The 21,273-nt window shown below is 51.0% G+C and overlaps 2 protein-coding genes across 2 annotated transcripts in view; one reads left to right on the top strand and one right to left on the bottom strand.

The window, feature by feature from the left end:
* LOC121274202 (O-sialoglycoprotein endopeptidase) overlaps positions 1-8,597 on the bottom strand; it is a 136,515-nt gene extending 127,918 nt beyond the window's left edge. Inside the window, exons 1-3 of the mRNA XM_041181402.1 lie at positions 8,456-8,597; positions 6,461-6,584; positions 2,733-2,852 (exon numbers count right to left, since the gene is read on the bottom strand). Coding sequence (XP_041037336.1) covers positions 2,733-2,852; positions 6,461-6,575 — 235 coding nt within the window. The 5' untranslated portion in view covers positions 6,576-6,584; positions 8,456-8,597. The remainder of the gene's footprint in view (positions 1-2,732; positions 2,853-6,460; positions 6,585-8,455) is intronic.
* apex1 (APEX nuclease (multifunctional DNA repair enzyme) 1) lies at positions 8,568-19,479 on the top strand. The gene is made up of 4 exons (XM_041181406.1): positions 8,568-8,979; positions 12,350-12,546; positions 15,335-15,527; positions 18,690-19,479. Exons 1-4 carry the CDS (start codon positions 8,583-8,585, stop codon positions 19,202-19,204), a joined length of 1,302 nt encoding a protein of 433 aa, XP_041037340.1. The 5' UTR covers positions 8,568-8,582; the 3' UTR covers positions 19,205-19,479.
* The last annotated feature ends 1,794 nt before the right edge of the window (positions 19,480-21,273 follow it).

Here is a 21,273-nt window from a genome sequence, read left to right as displayed (position 1 = left end):
AAGAAACATGATACCCTGAGCAATCTAATTCAAAGTGAGTTTTCTTAACTTCAGCTCTTTGTAGACGGCAGCTTGAGACTTTGATGCTGAAGGCTTTTCACACTAGTTTAGATCTTAGAATGCCTTTCCTTACACACAACCTTCACTCCTTTATACACATTTTCCTCTTTGAACGCAAATTCCCATTGTTTCACTATGTCTTTGGACTTTACCTCTCTGATCATAAAAAAATCCCTCATAATACCAATTCTACCGGTAATGTTTGGGAAAAATAAACACACTGTTTCTGAACTTCACTGGCTGGGTGACACATTTCACCCCTCATTTGAAATCAATCAAGTCTGGTTTACTTAAAAATGCAAATGTTCCCTTCACATCTATGTCTACCTACTCAATATTTCAAACCTCGCTTATCTTCTGATACATCAAAGCCTTCAGACCAGCTGCGTTTAATGCAATTAAGGCAAGTGCACACATGCACACGACTATTGCTCTACTTTACAATAAATTCCAACAACATTATGAGAACTATTATATCTTCCTGACAATATATTTCCTCATTTTTGATTTGTAAATCCCATTGTTTACACCTGTCTTTGGAATTTACTTTTCCCAGAATATAAAAATTATTCATGTTTTTATGGCCAGCACTTGGGGAAAAATTAACGTAATAACTTTGTCTTATTTATTTTGTCAGGTGTAAACATCTTCTCATGTCCCTTTTGAAAAGCCAACAGCCTCTCCACTGATATAAAAATGCCAATTCCATTGTCCATTAGCATTTCAAATACCTGTTTTTTACACTTAACCCCTTTCATGATTCAAACTTCAGAGTCTAACAGTCTGCAGTTTATTTCAATTATTCACACACACGTACACAAACATAAGCCTGCTTTAAAGTGTCCCACAGTAATATCAGGAAAAAATATGATAGTTCCTTTATACCATTATTCACCCACTCTAACAGTGATACCCATTCTTCACCCATGCTGACAGTGATACCCACCCTTCACATACCCTGACAGTGATACCCATCCTTCACCCACCTTGCCAGTGATGCCCATTCTTCACCCACCCTGTGTTATGACATGGCAGGTGGTATTTGCCGGGCTGACCAAAACCCAAAGGGAAACTTGGCCAAGCTATCACAACAATTTGCGATTTGTATTTTATTACGAGAAGGTAGGTGCACTGAAGTTAGAAGTGAAGATTCCATCAGCACATTTGGAGATTTTAAATATTAAGTTAAAACATTTATTTACAAAATAAAGCAAAGCTTAAACACACAAGATTGCAGTTGCACAGTTAAATTTATATTTCAACATTTCCGAAGAAAGTTCTACTTAAGCCCAACTCCCAAATAAACACCCTTTTCAAGGCAACAGTCCAAGTAGATTCGTAATCTTTCAAAGGTCCAGTAATATTACCACAAGGCACAAACTCTTGCTATAAGGGAGGTATTTCACAGCTTCTCTCTCCTTCTCACTCGACAATGGAAACACAAGGCTTTTAACAAAACCTTGCTTTCTGGGACAAACAAGCACTTCCCTGGAGCGGCTAGAGTTTGCTCCTCACAGGTCTGTCTTCATACAGTCCACCTTTCAAAATCTCACATGGCCACTCCCTTCATATAGCTTTCAATCTATCCTTAAACAAACTTTCTCCCCTTTGATCTTTAAACACTTTGTATTAACTTCCTTTGGAAGTTACTTTTCCCAGAATATAAAAATCTTTCATGTTGCCATTATGGCCAACGCTTTTGGGAAAAGTAAACTTGATACTTTGTCTTATTTATGATGTTTGCCACTTGTAAAGCTTCCTGATCAGCCTCTTTGAAATTCAATAGCTAACAATTCACTCCTCACTTATCTCTGAATACAAATTCCCATTCATACTGTATCTACTGGGATCTCAACTTAGATTCTCCATCTCCATTTCAAGATGCCTGCTTTCACATATAACACCCTTGATGATTTAAACCTTGCAGTCTGACTGTCTTCAGTTTAATTTAGTCTCTCACACATACACACACACACACACACACCACAATCCTGCTTCACTATAATATTAGGAAAAATTATATTCTCTTTACACTGTGACAGCGACAGCCATTCTTCACCCACCCCGACAGTGATACCAACCCTTCACCCACTCAGGCCATGATTACCATTCTTCACCCACCCCGACAGTGATACCCACCCTTCACCCACTCAGGCCATGATAACCATTCTTCACCCACCCTGACAGTGATACCCACCCTTCACCCACTCAGGCCATGATAACTATTCTTCACCCACCCTGACAGTGATACCCACCCTTCACCCACTCAGGCGGTGATAACCATTCTTCACCCACCCTGACAGTGATACCCACCCTTCACCCACTCAGGCGGTAATAACCATTCATCACCCACCCCGACAGTGATACCCACCCTTCACCCACTCAGGCGGTGATAACCATTCTTCACCCACCCTGACAGTGATCCGCACCCTTCACCCACTCAGGCGGTGATAACCATTCTTCACCCACCCTGACAGTGACCGCACCCTTCACCCACTCAGGCGGTGATAACCATTCTTCACCCACACCGACAGTGATCCGCACCCTTCACCCATTCAGGCGGTGATACCCACCCTGACCCTCCAAGTGGGAATTGTGCTAATCTTGTAGATCCATCAAGCTTGTAATATTCTACCGAAGAGGACTGATGCCAGCCTGGGTCAAATTCTTACCTTTTGTGTAAGCAATACAATCAATCTCCTGCGGTTTGATACCTGCCAGATCCAACGCCTCACTCGTCACATCCAGAACACAGGCCTGGTGATGTTTTGCTGTGTCCCTGGGGAGGAAACCTTCAAAAAAGAATGAAATCAGCTTCCAGCCCATAGCTCCCACCCAGGTATCTGTTATTCCATATGTGATCCCACCCTACCACTGACCACCTCGATTAGATTCCAACCCGTAATTCACACCCGGTTTTCCAGGTGTAAGCCCTCGATTAGATTTCAGTCTGTAACTCACTCCCGGGTATCTGTTATTCTATATATAAACCACCCCGAACCCCTCGATTAGATTCCAGTCTGTAACTCACTCCCGGGTATCTGTTATTCTATCTATAAACCATCCCCGAACCCCTCGATTAGATTCCAGTCTGTAACTCACTCCCGGGTATCTGTTATTCTATATATAAACCCCACCGAAGCCCTCGATTAGATTCCAGTCTGTAACTCACTCCCGGGTATCTCTTATTCTATACATAAACCCCCCCGAACCCCTCGATTAGATTCCAGTCTGTAACTCACTCCCGGGTATCTGTTATTCTGTACATAAAGCCCCCCGAAGCCCTCGATTAGATTCCAGTCTGTAACTCACTCCCGGGTATCTGTTATTCTATATATAAACCCCCCCGAAGCCCTCGATTAGATTCCAGTCTGTAACTCACTCCTCGGTATCTGTTATTCTATATATAAACCCCCCGAACCCCTCGATTAGATTCCAGTCTGTAACTCACTCCCGGGTATCTGTTATTCTATATATAACCCCCCCGAACCCCTCGATTAGATTCCAGTCTGTAACTCACTCCCGGGTATCTGTTATTCTATACATAAAGCCCCCCGAACCCCTCGATTAGATTCCAGTCTGTAACTCACTCCCAGGTATCTGTTATTCTATATATAAACCACCCCGAACCCCTCGATTACATTCCTGTCTGTAACTCACTCCCGGGTATCTGTTATTCTATAAATAAACCACCCTGAACCCCTCGATTAGATTCCAGTCTGTAACTCACTCCCGGGTATCTGTTATTCTATATATAAACCACCCCGAACCCCTCGATTAGATTCCAGTCTGTAACTCACTCCCGGGTATCTGTTATTCTATACATAAACCACCCCGACCCCCTCGATTTGATTCCAGTCTATAACTCACTCCCGGGTATCTGTTATTCTATACATAAACCACCCCGAACCCCTCGATTACATTCCTGTCTGTAACTCACTCCCGGGAATCTGTTATTCTATATATAAACTCCCCCGAACCCCTCGATTACATTCCTGTCTGTAACTCACTCCCGGGTATCTGTTATTCTATATATAAACTCCCCCGAAGCCCTCGATTACATTCCTGTCTGTAACTCACTCCCGGGTATCTGTTATTCTATATATAAACACCCCGAACCCCTCGATTAGATTCCAGTCTGTAACTCACTCCCGGGTATCTGTTATTTTATACATAAACCACCCCGATCCCCTCGATTAGATTCCAGTCTGTAACTCACTCCCGGGTATCTGTTATTCTATACATAAACACCTCCGAACCCCTCGATCAGATTCCAGTCTGTAACTCACTCCCGGGTATCTGTTATTCTATATATAAACCCCACCGAACCCCTCGATTAGATTCCAGTCTGTAACTCACTCCCGGGTATCTGTTATTCTATACATAAACCAGCACAAAACCCTCGATTAGATTCCAGTCTGTAACTCACTCCCGGGTATCTGTTATTCTATATATAAACACCCTCGAGGCCCTCGAATAGATTTCAGTCTGTAACTCATTCCGGGTATCTGTTATTCTATACATAAACGACCCAAACCCCTTGATTAGATTCCAGTCTGTAACTCACTCCCGGGTATCTGTTATTCTATATATAAACCCCACCGAACCCCTCGATTAGATTCCAGTCTGTAACTCACTCCCGGGTATCTGTTATTCTGTACATAAACCAGCACAAAACCCTCGATTAGATTCCAGTCTGTAACTCACTCCCGGGTATCTGTTATTCTATATATAAACACCCCCGAGGCACTCGATTAGATTTCAGTCTGTAACTCATTCCGGGTATCTGTTATTCTATATATAAACCACCCAAACCCCTCGATTAGATTCCAGTCTGTAACTCACTCCCGGGTATCTGTTATTCTATATATAAACACCGTCGAACCCCTCGATTAGATTCCAGTCTGTAACTCACTCCCAGGTATCTGTTATTCTATATATAAACCACCCCGAACCCCTCGATTAGATTCCAGTCTGTAACTCACTCCCGGGTATCTGTTATTCTATATATAAACCCCACCGAACCCTTCGATTAGATTCCAGTTTGTAACTCACTCCTGGGTATCTGTTATTCTATATATAAATCTCCCCCCAAACCCCTCGATTAGATTCTAGTCTGTAACTCACTCCTGGGTATCTGTTATTCTATATATAAACCACCCCGAACCCCTCGATTAGATTCCAGTCTGTAACTCACTCCCGGGTATCTGTTATTCTATATATAAACTCCCCCGAACCCCTCGATTAGATTCCAGTCTGTAACTCACTCCCGGGTATCTGTTATTCTATATATAAACCCCACCAAACCCCTCGATTAGATTCCAGACGGTACCTCACTCCCGGGTATCTGTTATTCTATACATAAACCACCACAAAACCCTCGATTAGATTCCAGTCTGTAACTCACTCCCGGGTATCTGTTATTCTATATATAAACACCCCCGAACCCCTCGATTAGATTCCAGTCTGTAACTCACTCCCGGGTATCTGTTATTCTATATTTAAACACCCCCGAAGCCCTCGATTAGATTCCAGTCTGTAGCTCATTCCGGGTATCTGTTATTTTATATATAAACCACCCCGAACCCCTCGATTAGATTCCAGTCTGTAACTCACTCCCGGGTATCTGTTATTCTATATATAAACTCCCCCGAACCCCTCGATTAGATTCCAGTCTGTAACTCACTCCCGGGTATCTGTTATTCTATATATAAACCCCACCAAACCCCTCGATTAGATTCCAGACGGTACCTCACTCCCGGGTATCTGTTATTCTATACATAAACCACCACAAAACCCTCGATTAGATTCCAGTCTGTAACTCACTCCTGGGTATCTGTTATTCTATATATAAACACCCCCGAACCCCTCGATTAGATTCCAGTCTGTAACTCACTCCCGGGTATCTGTTATTCTATATATAAACACCCCCGAAGCCCTCGATTAGATTCCAGTCTGTAGCTCATTCCGGGTATCTGTTATTTTATATATAAACCACCCTGAACCCCTCGATTAGATTCCAGTCTGTAACTCACTCCCGGGTATCTGTTATTCTATATTTAAACCACCCCGAAACCCTCGATTAGATTCCAGTCTGTAACTCACTCCCGGGTATCTGTTATTCTATATATAAACCAGCACAAAACCCTCGATTAGATTCCAGTCTGTAACTCACTCCCGGCTATCTGTTATTCTATATATAAACACCCCCGAGGCCCTCGATTAGATTTCAGTCTGTAACTCATTCCGGGTATCTGTTATTCTATATATAAATCTCCCCCCAAACCCCTCAATTAGATTCTAGTCTGTAACTCACTCCCGGGTATCTGTTATTCTATACATAAACCACCCCCCTCCAAACCCTGAATTGGAATGCTTCATCTATGTCTGTGCTGCTGACCTTGTCCGGGTGGTGTAATGTAAGTCCTTCTCGGGTTGGACAACACCACCCCATCCTTGATGATGCCAACGCCAATTTTATTGGCACTCCCCTCAAATCCGATAACGATCGTCATGGCAAAACTCTGAAGGGCAGGAGATCAACAGGTGGAGAGGTTAGCATTTCTGCTCCAGGAACACTCTCTATCGTCGCAACTCCCACCATCCCACAGGCCTCTCTCTCTATGTCACTGGCCTCTCTCCTTCCATCATGATTGCCTCTCTCTCTCTCATGGCGGCCTCTCTCTCTATCATGGTGGCCCCTCTCTCTCTCTATCATGGTGGCCCCTCTCTCTCTCTCTCTATCACGGTGGCCCCTCTCTCTCTCTCTCTCTGTCACAGTGACCCCTCTCTCTCTCTATCATGGTGGCCCCTCTCTTTATATCAGGGTGGCCCCTCGCTCTCTCTCTCTGTCACAGTGGCCCCTCTCTATCTCTATCACGGTGGCCCCTCTCTCTCTCTCTCACGGTGGCCTCTCTCTGTCACAGTGGCCTCTGTCTCTCTCTCTCTATATCATGGTGACTTCTCTCTCTCTCGTGGCAGCCTCTCTCTCTCTCTCTCTATCATGGTGTCCTCTCTCTCTCTCTCTATCATGGTAGTCTCTCTCTCTCTATCATGGTAGTCTCTCTCTCTCTATCACAGTCACATCTCTCTCCAATAGTCACATTTCTCTCGAGCACACTTTCCACATTTGCTCTACAGCTTAGGCTTCTGTGTCCCTGAACATTGTTTCCCTTTAACCTTTAACCAATTGTAAGGGGAATGGGATATAAAAGAAGGGAAGTTTTACTGCAGCTGTACAGGGAATTGGTCAGACCACATCTGGAATACTGTGTAAAGTTTTGGTCTCCATATTTGAAAAAGGATATAAAACATTGGAAGCAGTTCAGAGGTCAACTGGGCTGATTTCTGGGATTAAAGCATTGTCTTATTAGAATACATTGAACAGGTTGTGTCTATAATCATTGGAGTGGAGAAGAATCAGAGGTAATCTTACTGAAACATATAAGATCCTGAGGGACTTGACAGGGTGGATACAGGGAGGATGTTTCCTCATGTCAAGGAAACCTGAACAAGGGGGCATAGCTTAAAAGGTCTCCCTTTCAAGGTGGAGATGAGGAGAATATTTTTCTCTCCAAGGATCATCGGTACAGGGAATTCTCCTCCCCAGAGAGCAGTTGAGGCTGGATCATTGAATTTATTCAAGGCTGAGTTAGATAATTTTTTGATAGACAAGGAAGTCAAGGGTTATGGTGCAGACAGGAAGATGGGGTTGAGGTGACAATCAGATCAGCCATGATCCTATTGAATGGCGGCGCAGACTGAAAGGGCTGAATGACCTACTCCTGCTCATAAGTCCTACCTTCCTGTGGTATGACTCTCCAATCGCTAAAGCAATGCAGGGATTGTAAACAAAATACCCATAGCTCATAACACTGGCGAACAAAAGCAGAGATACATTTAGTGTTGCAAAGCCCTTTTATAGAGGCACATACGTCATCCAATAATCAATCTAGTGCAGGAAAGTACATGGCAGAACATAAAAGCATAAACACAACAGAATAGGAGCGGGAGTGGACCACTCGGCCCATCGAGCCTGCTCGGCCGCTCCATACAATCGTGGCTGACCCTGGGCTTCAGGTCCCCATATCCCTCCATTCCCAGAGAGACCAAAAATCTGTCCATCCCAGCCTTGACTGTATTCAACACTGGAGCATCCACAACCCTCTGGGCTGGAGAAAATCCCAAAGGTTCACAACCCTTTGACTGAAGAAAGTTCTATCAAACTCCTAGAGGAATGTGTAAGTTTCAATGGGATCACCTCTTCTCCTTCTAAACTCCAGGGAATACAAACACAATTCACTCATCCCCTCATCATAGGATCCCCCTCAGCCCAGAGTCTCCTCCCTTTGGCCTAGTCTTTATATTTAATTTCATTTGAGGTTCACTTCCTCACCCAGTTCCTCTCAGCAATTCCTGTTTCCGGGGGAACCGTTTGACCCGGGCGATTTCTGTTCCGCCGCTTTTACTTTCCCCCACGGGTTTCCGGTCCTTCAGGCTCACCACTTCCCCCGGTCTCCCCCATGGGTTTCCGGTCCCGCGGGCTGCAGCGCTCCGCCGGGGATTCGCTCCCCGCACTCTGGTGCCACTTCTGGGGGAGGTGTCCGGACCAGCCGCCGGAGCATGCGCATGTCTGGCCTCGCCCTTGCCGCCCGAGCCGCGGAGACCCCGTGTGCCAGCCACACGAGCTCCCAGCTTGGAGCTCCGCCCCGAGGCCCCGGCTCCAGCTCGGAGCTCCGCGTCCGGGCCGCCGTTACCCCGGCCCCAGCTCGGAGCTCCGCCTCCCGGGCCCGGCTCCAGCTCGGAGCTCCGTGTCTAGGCCGCTGCTGGCGCGCTCCCTGCTCCTCACTCGCTGCTTGTGGAAGATGCCGAGACGGGCGCGGAAAGAGGTGGCGGCGGAGAAAGAGGAACAGGAAGCGGGTAAACACCGGGCATGAGCGGGAAAACCGGGAATGCACCCGGGATAAACCTCCCCCCCCCCCCCCCCCGGCCCCGGATAACACCCACCCCACACCCCCTCCCCCGGGATAACGCCCCCCCCCCGATAACACCCACCCCACACCCCCTCCCCCGGGATAACCCCCCCCCCCCCGATAACACCCACCCCACACCCCCTCCCCCGGGATAACCCCCCCCCCCCCGATAACACCCACCCCACACCCCCTCCCCCGGGATAACCCCCCCCCCCCCGATAACACCCACCCCACACCCCCTCCCCCGGGATAAACCCCCCCCCCCCCGATAACACCCACCCCACACCCCCTCCCCCGGGATAACCCCCCCCCCCCGATAACACCCACCCCACACCCCCTCCCCCGGGATAAACCCCCCCCCACCCCCCCCCGGATAACACCCACCCCACACCCCCTCCCCCGGGATAACCCCCCCCCCCCCGATAACACCCACCCCACACCCCCTCCCCCGGGATAAACCCCCCCCCCACCCCCCCCCGGATAACACCCACCCCACACCCCCTCCCCCGGGATAAACCCCCCCCCACCCCCCGGATAACACCCACCCCACACCCCCTCCCCCGGGATAACCCCCCCCCCCCCCGATAACACCCACCCCACACCCCCTCCCCCGGGATAAACCCCCCCCCAGCCCCGGATAACACCCACCCCACACCCCCTCCCCCGGGATAAACCCCCCCCCACCCCCCGGATAACACCCACCCCACACCCCCTCCCCCGGGATAACCCCCCCCCCCCCCGATAACACCCACCCCACACCCCCTCCCCCGGGATAAACCCCCCCCCAGCCCCGATAACACCCACCCCACACCCCCTCCCCCGGGATAAACCCCCCCCCCACCCCACCCCACCCCCCGATAACACCCACCCCACAACCCCTCCCCGGGATAAACCCCCCCCACCCCACCCCCCCCCCCCGGATAACACCCACCCCACACCCCCTCCCCCGGGATAAACCCCCCCCCACCCCCCCCCGGATAACACCCACCCCACAACCCCTCCCCCGGGATAAACCCCCCCCACCCCACCCCACCCCCCGGATAACACCCACCCCACAACCCCTCCCCCCGGGATAAACCCCCCCCACCCCACCCCCCCCCCCGGATAACACCCACCCCACACCCCCTCCCCCGGGATAAACCCCCCCCACCCCACCCCCCCCCCCGGATAACACCCACCCCACACCCCCTCCCCTGGGATAAACCCCCCCCCACCCCACCCCGGATAACACCCACCCCACACCCCCTCCCCCGGGATAACCCCCCCCCCCCCCGATAACACCCACCCCACACCCCCTCCCCCGGGATAAACCCCCCCCACCCCACCCCGGATAACACCCACCCCACACCCCCTCCCCCGGGATAACCCCCCCCCCCGATAACACCCACCCCACACCCCCCTCCCCCGGGATAACCCCCCCCCCCCCCGATAACACCCCACCCCACACCCCCTCCCCCGGGATAACCCCCCCCCCCCGATAACACCCACCCCACACCCCCTCCCCCGGGATAAACCCCCCCCCACCCCCCCCCCCCCGATAACACCCACCCCACACCCCCTCCCCCGGGATAAACACCCCCCCACCCCCCCCCGGATAACACCCACCCCACACCCCCTCCCCCGGATAACCCCCCCCCACCGATAACACCCACCCCACACCCCCTCCCCCCGGGATAAACCCCCCCCACCCCACCCCGGATAACACCCACCCCACACCCCCTCCCCCGGGATAACCCCCCCCCCCGATAACACCCACCCCACACCCCCTCCCCCGGGATAACCCCCCCCCCCGATAACACCCACCCCACACCCCCTCCCCCGGGATAAACCCCCCCCACCCCACCCCGGATAACACCCACCCCACACCCCCTCCCCCGGGATAACCCCCCCCCCGATAACACCCACCCCACACCCCCCTCCCCCGGGATAAACCCCCCCCCACCCCACCCCGGATAACACCCACCCCACACCCCCTCCCCCGGGATAACCCCCCCCCAACCCCCCCCAGCCCCGGATAACACCCACCCCACACCCCCTCCCCCGGGATAACCCCCCCCCCCCGATAACACCCACCCCACACCCCCCTCCCCGGGGATAACCCCCCCCCCCCCCCCCCCCCGATAACACCCACCCCACACCCCCTCCCCCGGGATAAACCCCCCCCCCCCCCCCCCGATAACACCCACCCCACACCCCCTCCCCCGGGATAACCCCCCCCCCAGCCCCGGATAACACCCACCCCACACCCCCTCCCCCCGGGATAACCCCCCCCCAGCCCCGGATAACACCCACCCCACACCCCCTCCCCCGGGATAAACCCCCCTCCACCCCCCCCCCCCCGATAACACCCACCCCACACCGCCTCCCCCGGGATAACCCCCCCCCACCCCCCCCAGCCCCGGATAACACCCACCCCACACCCCCTCCCCCGGGATAAACCCCCCTCCACCCCCCCCCGATAACACCCACCCCACACCGCCTCCCCCGGGATAACCCCCCCCCCACCCCCCCCAGCCCCGGATAACACCCACCCCACACCCCCTCCCCCGGGATAAACCCCCCCCAGCCCCGGATAACACCCACCCCACACCCCCTCCCCCGGGATAAACCCCCCCCACCCCCCCCCCCCCAGCCCCGGATAACACCCACCCCACACCCCCTCCCCCGGGATAAACCCCCTCCACCCCCCCCCCCCCCAGCCCCGGATAACACCCACCCCACACCCCCTCCCCCGGGATAAACCCCCCCCACCCCCCCCCCCCAGCCCCGGATAACACCCACCCCACACCCCCTCCCCCGGAATAAACCCCCCTCCACACCCCCCCCCCGGATAACACCCACCCCACACCCCCTCCCCCGGGATAAACCCCCCTCCACCCCCCGGATAACACCCACCCTGGGATAAACCAGCCCCCGCCCCAGGATAAACCACCCCCCAGGATAACCCTACCCGGGATAACCCCCACCCCCTGGATAACACCCCCCCAAACCGACCCCGGGATAAACCCCCCCAGCCCTCCCCTCCGACCCCGGGATAAACCCCCCCAGCCCTCCCCACCGACCCCAGGATAAACCACCCCCCCCCCCCCCCCCCACCCCACCAATCCCGGGACAAACAAATACCCACCTCAATCCCTATGTATGAACTCTGCAGTCGCCCTCATCTCTCCCGTGGCTGTCAGCACTCGCCCTCGCCCTGTTCAGTGAACACATTACTTTTCTCCGGCCTTCGTTACATGGCCACCGTAACCCTAAACCCTGAACCCTAACCTCTCTCTGTTTGGACTCTATTCTATCTGTCTTGGTCTGTCCCTCAGAACCTGTGCCCAAGAAGGCTAAACGTGGTGGGGGGAAGGCTGCTGATGGAGCTGTGAAGGATGGCGAAGCTGTTTCTTCTGCCTTTGAGGACACGCCAGACAAGCTGTTGACAGAGAATGGGAAAAAGAGTGACCTAAAAATCACCTCATGGAATGTCGATGGGCTTCGTGCCTGGGTGAAAAAGAAAAGCCTGGAGGTAGGGACTGCATTCTCACGCTCTGACTCTAAACAACAGTGTCCCTTACCTATTGCAATACTCCCTACTGTCCTCCCTCCCCATTTCCCAGTGATTCCTCCCCCTCGGTTAAAGGGGCGCGTGTCTTGAGGGATCAAAAAACTGTGAGCAACTTATCTGTAGCTAGGCATTGAGAAGGTGACCAAAGCTATTGGCTGTAACCCCTGCCTGGGCAACGATTGTGTCTAAAGTTATGGATAAATTAGTCAGTCAAATAAATAGAGGCATGGTAAGGCACCTTAGTCCTGTGGAGTGCGCATCCTGTTCCTTGTCGGACCTGCAGGCCACTTCTTGTGTCCTGGATAACTACATATGCAGAAGTCCCAGCAGCTGGAGGAGCAGAAGCTCCTGGTTTTGAAAGTCCAGCAGCAGCTGGAGTCACTGCTTAGTTACGTGGATAGTAGTTTCTAGGTGTGATCACCCTGTGCAGGGAGAGCGGGAATAGATGACTGCCAGGTGGTCAAGGAGGGCCAGGCAGGTCGTGCAATAGACCCCTGAGTGCATCCCACTCTCCAACCAGTATTCAGTTCTGAATACTGATGAATGAGGGTGATGGTTCATCTGGGGGGGTGTAGCGAGAGCTAAGTCCATGGCTCAGATGCACAGGGGTGTGTGGGGGTGGGTGGTGGGGCAGGGTACAAAGAAGATTGGAGGAGCTAAAGCAATAAGTGATTTGTTAGGGGAATTGACATGTGTTTCTGCAGCTGCAACGTGGATCCAGGATGGCATGGTGCCTCCTTGGTGCCAGGGTCAAGGATGTTACTGAACGGCTGCAGGGGGGGGAGGGGGTGACCAGCCAGCAGTTGTGCTCCACATCAGTGTGGATGACATAGGTGGATCGAGGGATGTGGTCCTGCAATCAGAGTTTAGGGAGCTGGGTGGGAAATTAGCAAGCAGGACCTCAAATGTAGTAATCTCTGGATTACTCCCAGTGCCACGCACAAATGAGTGTAGAAATCGGGGTGGTGGGGGTGTAAAACGGATGAATGTGTGGCTGGAAAGGTGGTCAGGAGGGAGGGCTTTAGATTCTTGGGATGTTGAGAACGGCTCTGAAGGAGATGGGACCTGTACTGGCCAGACACATTGGTCCCAAGCTCTGCTGAGGTGTAATGTCCTTGTGGGGGGATCTGCCGGTGCTTCTGGGGAGGGTTGAAGCTAATTTGGCTAAAGTTGGGTGGAAGGGTTGTAGCAACCAGAATGGAGCATTTGAAAGGTGAAACAAGATGGGAAAAGGATTTGGGAGGGACAGATAGTATATGAGTGAGAAATAGTAAGATGTGAGGTGAGGTCAGAGCAAGAGGGACTGTAGTCAAGTCTAAATGAGGTCTACATTTGATATATATATATAAATGCAGGAATTGTGGTAAATTTAGTTACATGGGAATGCAAAGCAATGGCAATATTGTACAATTAATTAAAAAAACAGGCAGCACAGGCTAATAAATATTCCTGGATACAAAGTATTTTGTAAACAACAGCTCAGTGGGTTCGGGGGCTGGGACGTGGCAGTATTGCTTCCAGAGAATTTCCTGTTTCGGCTAAACAAAATAAGTGACAACTATCTGCTGACTCATTCCTCGGGGCAATGTCTTGACCAATCAGGCTCAAGCTGCCTGGTTTAAATTTCAACAACGCTTGGCAGTTAACTATCAGTCACCATCACTGGTGCATTCTCCACGGCAACGCTGTTACTCGCAACAAGAGGTTGTGGTGGAAGAATTAATCCAGGCAGGTCTCTTGGTTAAAGCTAGTTTATTTCCAAGACAATTCCTCAGTGCTACAAATTTCCTAGTCACTTTCATGCCAAGTGTTGCAGCTGTACCTTTTTATTCTATTCAGTTTGGGATAGTTAATGCGCATCACCCATTTAACTACCAATTGGTTTTAATAAGACAATTGCCATATTAACAAATGCCGTTGCCAATCAGAGTCCACCAATCAGCACTCTCTTCACATACAGTATAAATTGTTGTTTTCTCCTTATATTGGTAATTCTTGCGAAGTGTCCTGATGACCGCAAGATGAAAAGCTTCGACATGTCTCCTGTTTCGGCAGCACTCAAGCTCTGTACTACCAAACAATGAGAAGGAGAATTTGATAGTGTGGAGAGTGAGGATGTCCTAGAGGGACCAAGGACAGAATTTCTTTGGTTCAAGTTAAGAAACATTACAGGTACCATTACACTGCTGGGTATGTTCTATCCTTCGTGTGGTGTGGGCTTCGCTGGCTGGGCCCAGCATTTATTGCCCATCCCTAATTGCCCTTGAGAAGGTGGTGGTGAGCCGGCTTCTTGACCCGCTGTAGTCCTTGTTCGAAAAGTTTCACCTCCGGGATGGGAAAGCTCCTAGCAGCGATAGTCCGAGACAAAATTTACAATCACTTGGACAAACACGGATTAATTAACAACAAAACACCGGTTTGTTAAGGCCAAATCATGTTTAAGTAAATTGCTGGAGCTTTTTCTTTTGACGAGGTAACAGAGAGGGTTATGCTGTTGATGTGGTAGACGTGGACTTCTGAAAGGCATTTGATATAGCACTGCACAACAGACCTAGAATAAAAGGGACAACAGCAATGTGGACATCGAGTTGGTTGAGAGTAGTGGTGAACGGTTGGTTTTCGGATTGGACCAAGGTGTGTAGCGAGGCTCCCTGGGTGACTTTACGAGGGCCAGCAGAGAGACGATGAGCTGAATGGTCTCCTTCTGTGCTGTAACAATTGTATGACTGTATGTTTGCCCCTGTTGCAGTGGGTGAGTACAGAGACTCCCGACATCCTCTGTCTCCAGGAGACCAAGTGTGCAGAGAAGCAGCTGCCAGGTGAAGTGAAGGACATGCCGGACTACCCTTACCAATACTGGAGTTCATCCCAGGACAAGGAGGGCTACAGTGGAGTGGGAATGTTGTGCAAGATTAAACCACTGAACGTCACCTTCGGAATCGGTGCGTATTCCTGCAGTTTACTCTCAGCCCTTCCCCGGAAATAGGGGGGTGGTCCTTTCTCATTGTTGGTACTCGTTTTTATTCATTCACGGACAGGAGCCTCCCTGCCAAAGCCAGCTTTTATTGCCCATCCCTTACAGATTTGGCTTTACCGCCATGTTTTCACCCGAGGAGCTTGCTGGGCCAAAAGAACTTTCGAAAGGAAGTTGGTCATGTATTTGAAGACAGCGCATTGATGGGGTTATGGAGAGACAGCTGGCTTGTGAGATTAAATTGGACAACTCTTTCAAAGAGTCAGCTCAGGCAAGATGGACCGAGTGGCCTCATCCTTTGCTGTTAAGATTTTTGATTCAAAACCCTCTCTGGACTTTGCCCCCCTCCAACTCGGCTATCTTTCAACCAGATCTCTGCACTCCTCTAATTCCGCCCATCATTGGCAGCCATGCCTCCCTCTCTTTCTCTCCCCTTAGCTCTCTCTCTCTCTCCCTTGCTCTCTCCGCCTCATGCTCGCACTCTCTCGCGCTTGCTGGCTTTCATCTCTCTCAGCCCCACCTCCACCCCCACCCATCCCGAACTCGATAGACCAATCACAGCCTTTGTATATAACCCTAATGGACCAAACACAGCCCTTGTGTATCACCCCAATGAACCAATCACAGCCCTTGTGTATCACCCTAATGAACCAATCACAGCCCTTGTGTATAACCCAAATGGACCAATCACAGCCTTTGTATATAATCCTAATGGACCAATCACAGCCCTTAAGACCATAAGACATAGGAGCAGAAATTAGGCCATTCAGCCCATTGAGTCTGCTCCGCCATTCAATCATGGCTGATAAGTTTCTCAACCCCATTTTCCTGCCTTCTCCCCGTAGCCTTTGATCCCCTTACCAATCAAGAACCTATCTACCTCGGTCTTAAATACACTCAATGATCTGGCCTCCACAGCCTTCTGTGGCAATAAATTCCATAGATTCACCACTCTCTGGCTAAAGAAGTTTCTCCTCATCTCTGTTCTAAAAGGTCTTCCCTTTACTCTGAGGCTGTGCCCTCGAGTCCTAGTCTCTCCTACTAATGGAAACATCTTCCCCACGTCCACACTATTCAGGCCTTTCAGTATTATGTAAGTTTCAATCAGATCCCCCCTCATCCTTTCAAACTCCATCGAGTATAGACCTAGAGGCCTCAAACATTCCTCATATGTTAAGCCTTTCATTCCTGGGATCATTCCCGTGAACCTCCTCTGGACCCTCTCCAGGGCCAGTACATCCTTCCTGAGAGATGGGGCCCAAAATTGCTCACAATATTCTAAATGTGGTCTGACCAGAGCTTTATAAAGCCTCAGCAACACATCCCTGCTTTTATATTCTAGTCCTCTCGAAATAAAAGCCAACATTGTATTTGCCTTCCTAACTACCAACTCAACCTGCAAGTTAACCTTAAGAGAATCCTGGACTAGGACTCCAAAGTCCCTTTGCACTCCAGATTTCCGAATTCTCTCCCCATTGAGAAAATAGTCTATGCCTCTATTCTTCCTACCAAAGTGCATGACCTCACACTTCCCCATGTTGTATTCCATCTGCCACTTCTTTGCCCATTCTCCTAACCTGTGCAAATCCTTCTGCAGCCTCCCCACCTCCTCAATACTACCTGTCCCTCCATCTATCTTTGTATCATCTGCAAACTTAGCCAGGATGCCCTCAGTTCCTTCATCTAGATCATTAATGTATAAAGTGAAAAGTTGTGGTCCCAACACCGACCCCTGCGGAACTCCACTAGTCACCGGACACCATCCTGAGAAGGATCCCCTTATCCCCAATCTCTGTCTCCTGCCAGACAGCCAATCTTCTATCCATGCTAGTACCTTGCCTCTAACACCATGGGCTCTTATCTTACTGAACAGCCTCCTGTGCGGCACCTTGTCAAAAGCCTTCTGGAAGTCCAAGTAGATAACATCCATTGGCTCTCCTTTGTCTAACCTGCTCGTTACCTCCTCAAAGAATTCTAACAGATATGTGAGGCATGGCCTCCACTTGATGAAACCATGCTGACTTTGCCCGATTTTACCTTGCACTTCCAAGTATTCTGAAATCTCATCCTTAACAATGGACTCTAAAATCTTACCAACGACTGAGGTCAGGTTACTCGGCCTGTAATTTCCCATCTTCTGCTTCACTCCCTTCTTATATATAACCCAAATGGACCAATCACAGCCTTTGTGTATAAGCCAAATGGACCAATCACAGCCTTTGTATATAACCCAAATGAACCAATCAGTATCTTTGTATATAACCCTAATGGACCAATCACAGCCCTTGAATATAACCCAGATGAACCAATCAGTGCCTTTGTATATAACCCTGATGGACCAATCACAGCTTTTGCATATAACCCAAATGAACCAATGACAGCCTTTGTTTATCATCCAAATGGACCAATGACAGCCTTGTATATCACCCTAATGGACCAATCACAGCCTTTGTATATAGCCCTAATGGACCAATCACAGCCTTTGTATATAACCCTAATGGACCAATCACAGTCCTTGTATATCACCCTAATGAACCAGTCACAGCCCTTGTGTATAACCCAAATGGACCAATCACAGCCCTTGTATATAACCCAAATGGACCAATCACAGCTGTTGTATATAACCCAAATGGACCAATCACAGCCCTTGTATATAACCCAAATGAACCAATCAGTGCCTTTGTATATAACCCAGATGAACCAGTCAGTGCCTTTGTATATAACTCTGATGGACCAATCACAGCTTTTGCATATAACCCGAATGAACCAATGACAGACCTTGTATAAAACCTGAATGAACCAATCACAGCCTTTGTATATAACCCAAATGAACCAATCACAGCCTTTGTATATAACCCGAATGAACCAATCACAGCCCTTGTTTATAACCCAAGTGAACCAATCACAGCCCTTGTATATAACCCTAATGAACCAATCTCAGCCTTTGTATATAACCCTAATGAACCAATCAGTGCCTTTGTACATAACACTAATGGACCAATCACAGCCCTTGTATATAACCCTAATGGACCAATCACAGCCCTTGTATATAGCCCTAATGGACCAATCACAGCCCTGTATATAACCCTATGTCTATGAACCTAATGGCCCATTTTCTCGTGTTTGCTAGGAGTTGCTGAACACGATAATGAAGGCCGGGTTATCACTGCCGAGTTTAACAAGTATTTCCTGGTCACTACATACGTGCCGAATTCCGGCCGGGGCCTGGTGCGCCTGGATTACCGAAAGACCTGGGACGTGGATTTCCTGGCCTACCTCAAGGGGCTGGAGGGTAAGAAGCCAGTGATCCTGTGCGGAGACCTGAACGTAGCTCATCAGGAGATCGACCTGAAAAACCCCAAAACCAACAAGAAGACGGCCGGCTTCACTGCTGAGGAGAGGCAGGGTTTTGGTAATCTACTGTCTGAGGGCTTCGTCGACACCTATCGGCACCTGTACCCCGACACCTGCCACGCCTACACCTTCTGGACCTACCTGGGCAACTGCCGAGCTAAGAACGTGGGCTGGAGGCTCGATTACTTTGTGCTGTCCAAGGCCCTCCTGCCTCACTTGTGTGACAGTAAAATCCGCTCCAAAGCCATGGGCTCTGACCACTGTCCCATCACCTTGCTCATGGCTATGTGAAGCTGAGCCCTCGTGTTCGCTGCCCAATGCCGTCCAAAGGCAATCTTGGCTAAGGGATTCCTCACAACCCCACTTCCATTGTCCAGCAGAGCGGCTGCTTCCGGCCGCCCTTTGACCTTGCGGGGAGGTGAGCTGAGAGGCTCGCTTGACCTTTAGCTGGTCAACAGACCGCTTCCTGTCTCTGGTCAGGGGGCCTTGATCCTCTTTGGGTCACATTGGGTAGTAGATTGTTCAGGATACATTTTATGGGTGGTTTTGGGGGGGGGTCTGTTATCTGCTTGATGTAGGTTGCGGGGGGGGGGTGGGTGCTCTGTTAGATGCTCATTAGGGTGGTGGGTCATTTTGGTGCTCCTGGGGAGAGGGGAGGGGGGTCTTTGCTGCTGGGGTTAGGGGCCTGGTAAGTGTTTGTGTACTAATAACATCACACAGCCACCTTAATGGGTACATCTGAATCAAAACTTACAGTGTCCAATCCCCATCCCCACCCAGCCCCAGCTGTAGTGAGTTCTCTTATTTCCTTTGCTTTCATTTTGAGAAATTGTATTTTTTAATCGTTGTTTTCATCACTAAGTTCCTTTGTCCAGGATAGAGCTATTGAGCTAATCGGCTGGCCCAGGTAGGAGCTAGCAGGAGGAGGGAAGAGAAAGACTCCAGCCATTGGCAGGATCTTTCCAGTGGGGAGTCTGGTCTCTCACTGGGAGATTTCCAGTGGGGAACCTGGTCTCTCACTGGGAGATTTCCAGTGGGGAGCCTGGTCTCTCACTGGGAGATTTCCAGTGGGGAGTCTGGTCTCTCACTGGGAGATTTCCAGTGGGGAGCCTGGTCTTTCACTGGGAGATTTCCAGTGGGGAGCCTGATCTCTGGGAGATTTCCAGTGGGGAGCCTGGCTTCTCACTGGGGGCTTTCCGCTGGGGAGCCTGGTCTCTCACTGGGAGATTTCCAGTGGGGAGCCTGGTCTCTCACTGGGAGATTTCCAGTGGGGAGTCTGGTCTCTCACTGGGGGCTTTCCGCTGGGGAGCCTGGTCTCTCACTGGGAGATTTCCAGTGGGGAGCCTGGTCTTTCACTGGGAGATTTCCAGTGGGGAGCCTGATCTCTGGGAGATTTCCAGTGGGGAGCCTGGCTTCTCACTGGGGGCTTTCCGCTGGGGAGCCTGGTCTCTCACTGGGAGATTTCCAGTGGGGAGCCTGGTCTCTCACTGGGAGATTTCCAGTGGGGAGCCTGGTCTCTCACTGGGAGATTTCCAGTGGGGAGCCTGGTCTCTCACTGGGAGATTTCCAGTGGGGAGCCTGGTCTCTGGGAGATTTCCAGTGGGGAGCCTGGTCTCTCACTGGGAGATTTCCAGTGGGGAACCTGTCTTCTCACTGGGGGCTTTCCACTGGGGAACCTGGCTTCTCACTGGGGGCTTTCCACTGGGGAGCCTGGTCTCTCACTGGGAGATTTCCAGTGGGGAGCCTGGTCTCTCACTGGGAGATTTCCAGTGGGGAGCCTGGTCTCTCACTGGGAGATTTCCAGTGGGGAGCCTGGTCTCTCACTGGGAGATTTCCAGTGGGGAGCCTGGTCTCTCACTGGGAGATTTCCAATGGGGAGCCTGGTCTCTCACTGGGAGATTTCCAGTGGGGAGCCTGGTCTCTCACTGGGAGATTTCCAGTGGGGAGCCTGGTCTCTCACTGGGAGATTTCCAGTGGGGAGCCTGATCTCTCACTGGGGGTTTTCCAGTGGGGAGCCTGGTCTCTCACTGGGGGTTTTCCAGTGGGGAGCCTGGTCTCTCACTGGGGGTTTTCCAGTGGGGAGCCTGGTCTCTCACTGGGGATTTTCCAGTGGGGAGCCTGGTCTCTCACTGGGGGTTTTCCAGTGGAGAGCTTGATCTCTCACTGGGGGCTTTCCTGTGGGGAGCCTGGTCTCTCACTGGGGGTTTTCCAGTGGTAGTGTTTTGCCCTTCATTTCACACTGACACTGGAACCTTTGATTCCCATGTTCAAGCTACTTTGTCAGCGCAAAGAATGAGTGACATACTGAGTGAAACGCTGTAAAATTTAAATTGGAATATGCTGTGTTCCCCAATTCAAAC

The sequence above is a fragment of the Carcharodon carcharias genome, assembly GCF_017639515.1.
Source record: "Carcharodon carcharias isolate sCarCar2 chromosome 35 unlocalized genomic scaffold, sCarCar2.pri SUPER_35_unloc_2, whole genome shotgun sequence".
Taxonomy (NCBI): domain Eukaryota; kingdom Metazoa; phylum Chordata; class Chondrichthyes; order Lamniformes; family Lamnidae; genus Carcharodon; species Carcharodon carcharias.
This window is presented reverse-complemented; position numbering and strand designations above follow the sequence as displayed.

Excerpts from the sequence above, each read along its gene's own strand:
- apex1 (XM_041181406.1), top strand. The coding sequence starts at position 8,583 with ATGGGTTTCCGGTCCCGCGGGCTGCAGCGCTCCGCCGGGGATTCGCTC. Across the intron at positions 8,980-12,349 it reads GAAAGAGGAACAGGAAGCGG|AACCTGTGCCCAAGAAGGCT; the intron begins GTAAACACCGGG and ends TCTGTCCCTCAG. Across the intron at positions 12,547-15,334 it reads TGAAAAAGAAAAGCCTGGAG|TGGGTGAGTACAGAGACTCC; the intron begins GTAGGGACTGCA and ends CCCCTGTTGCAG.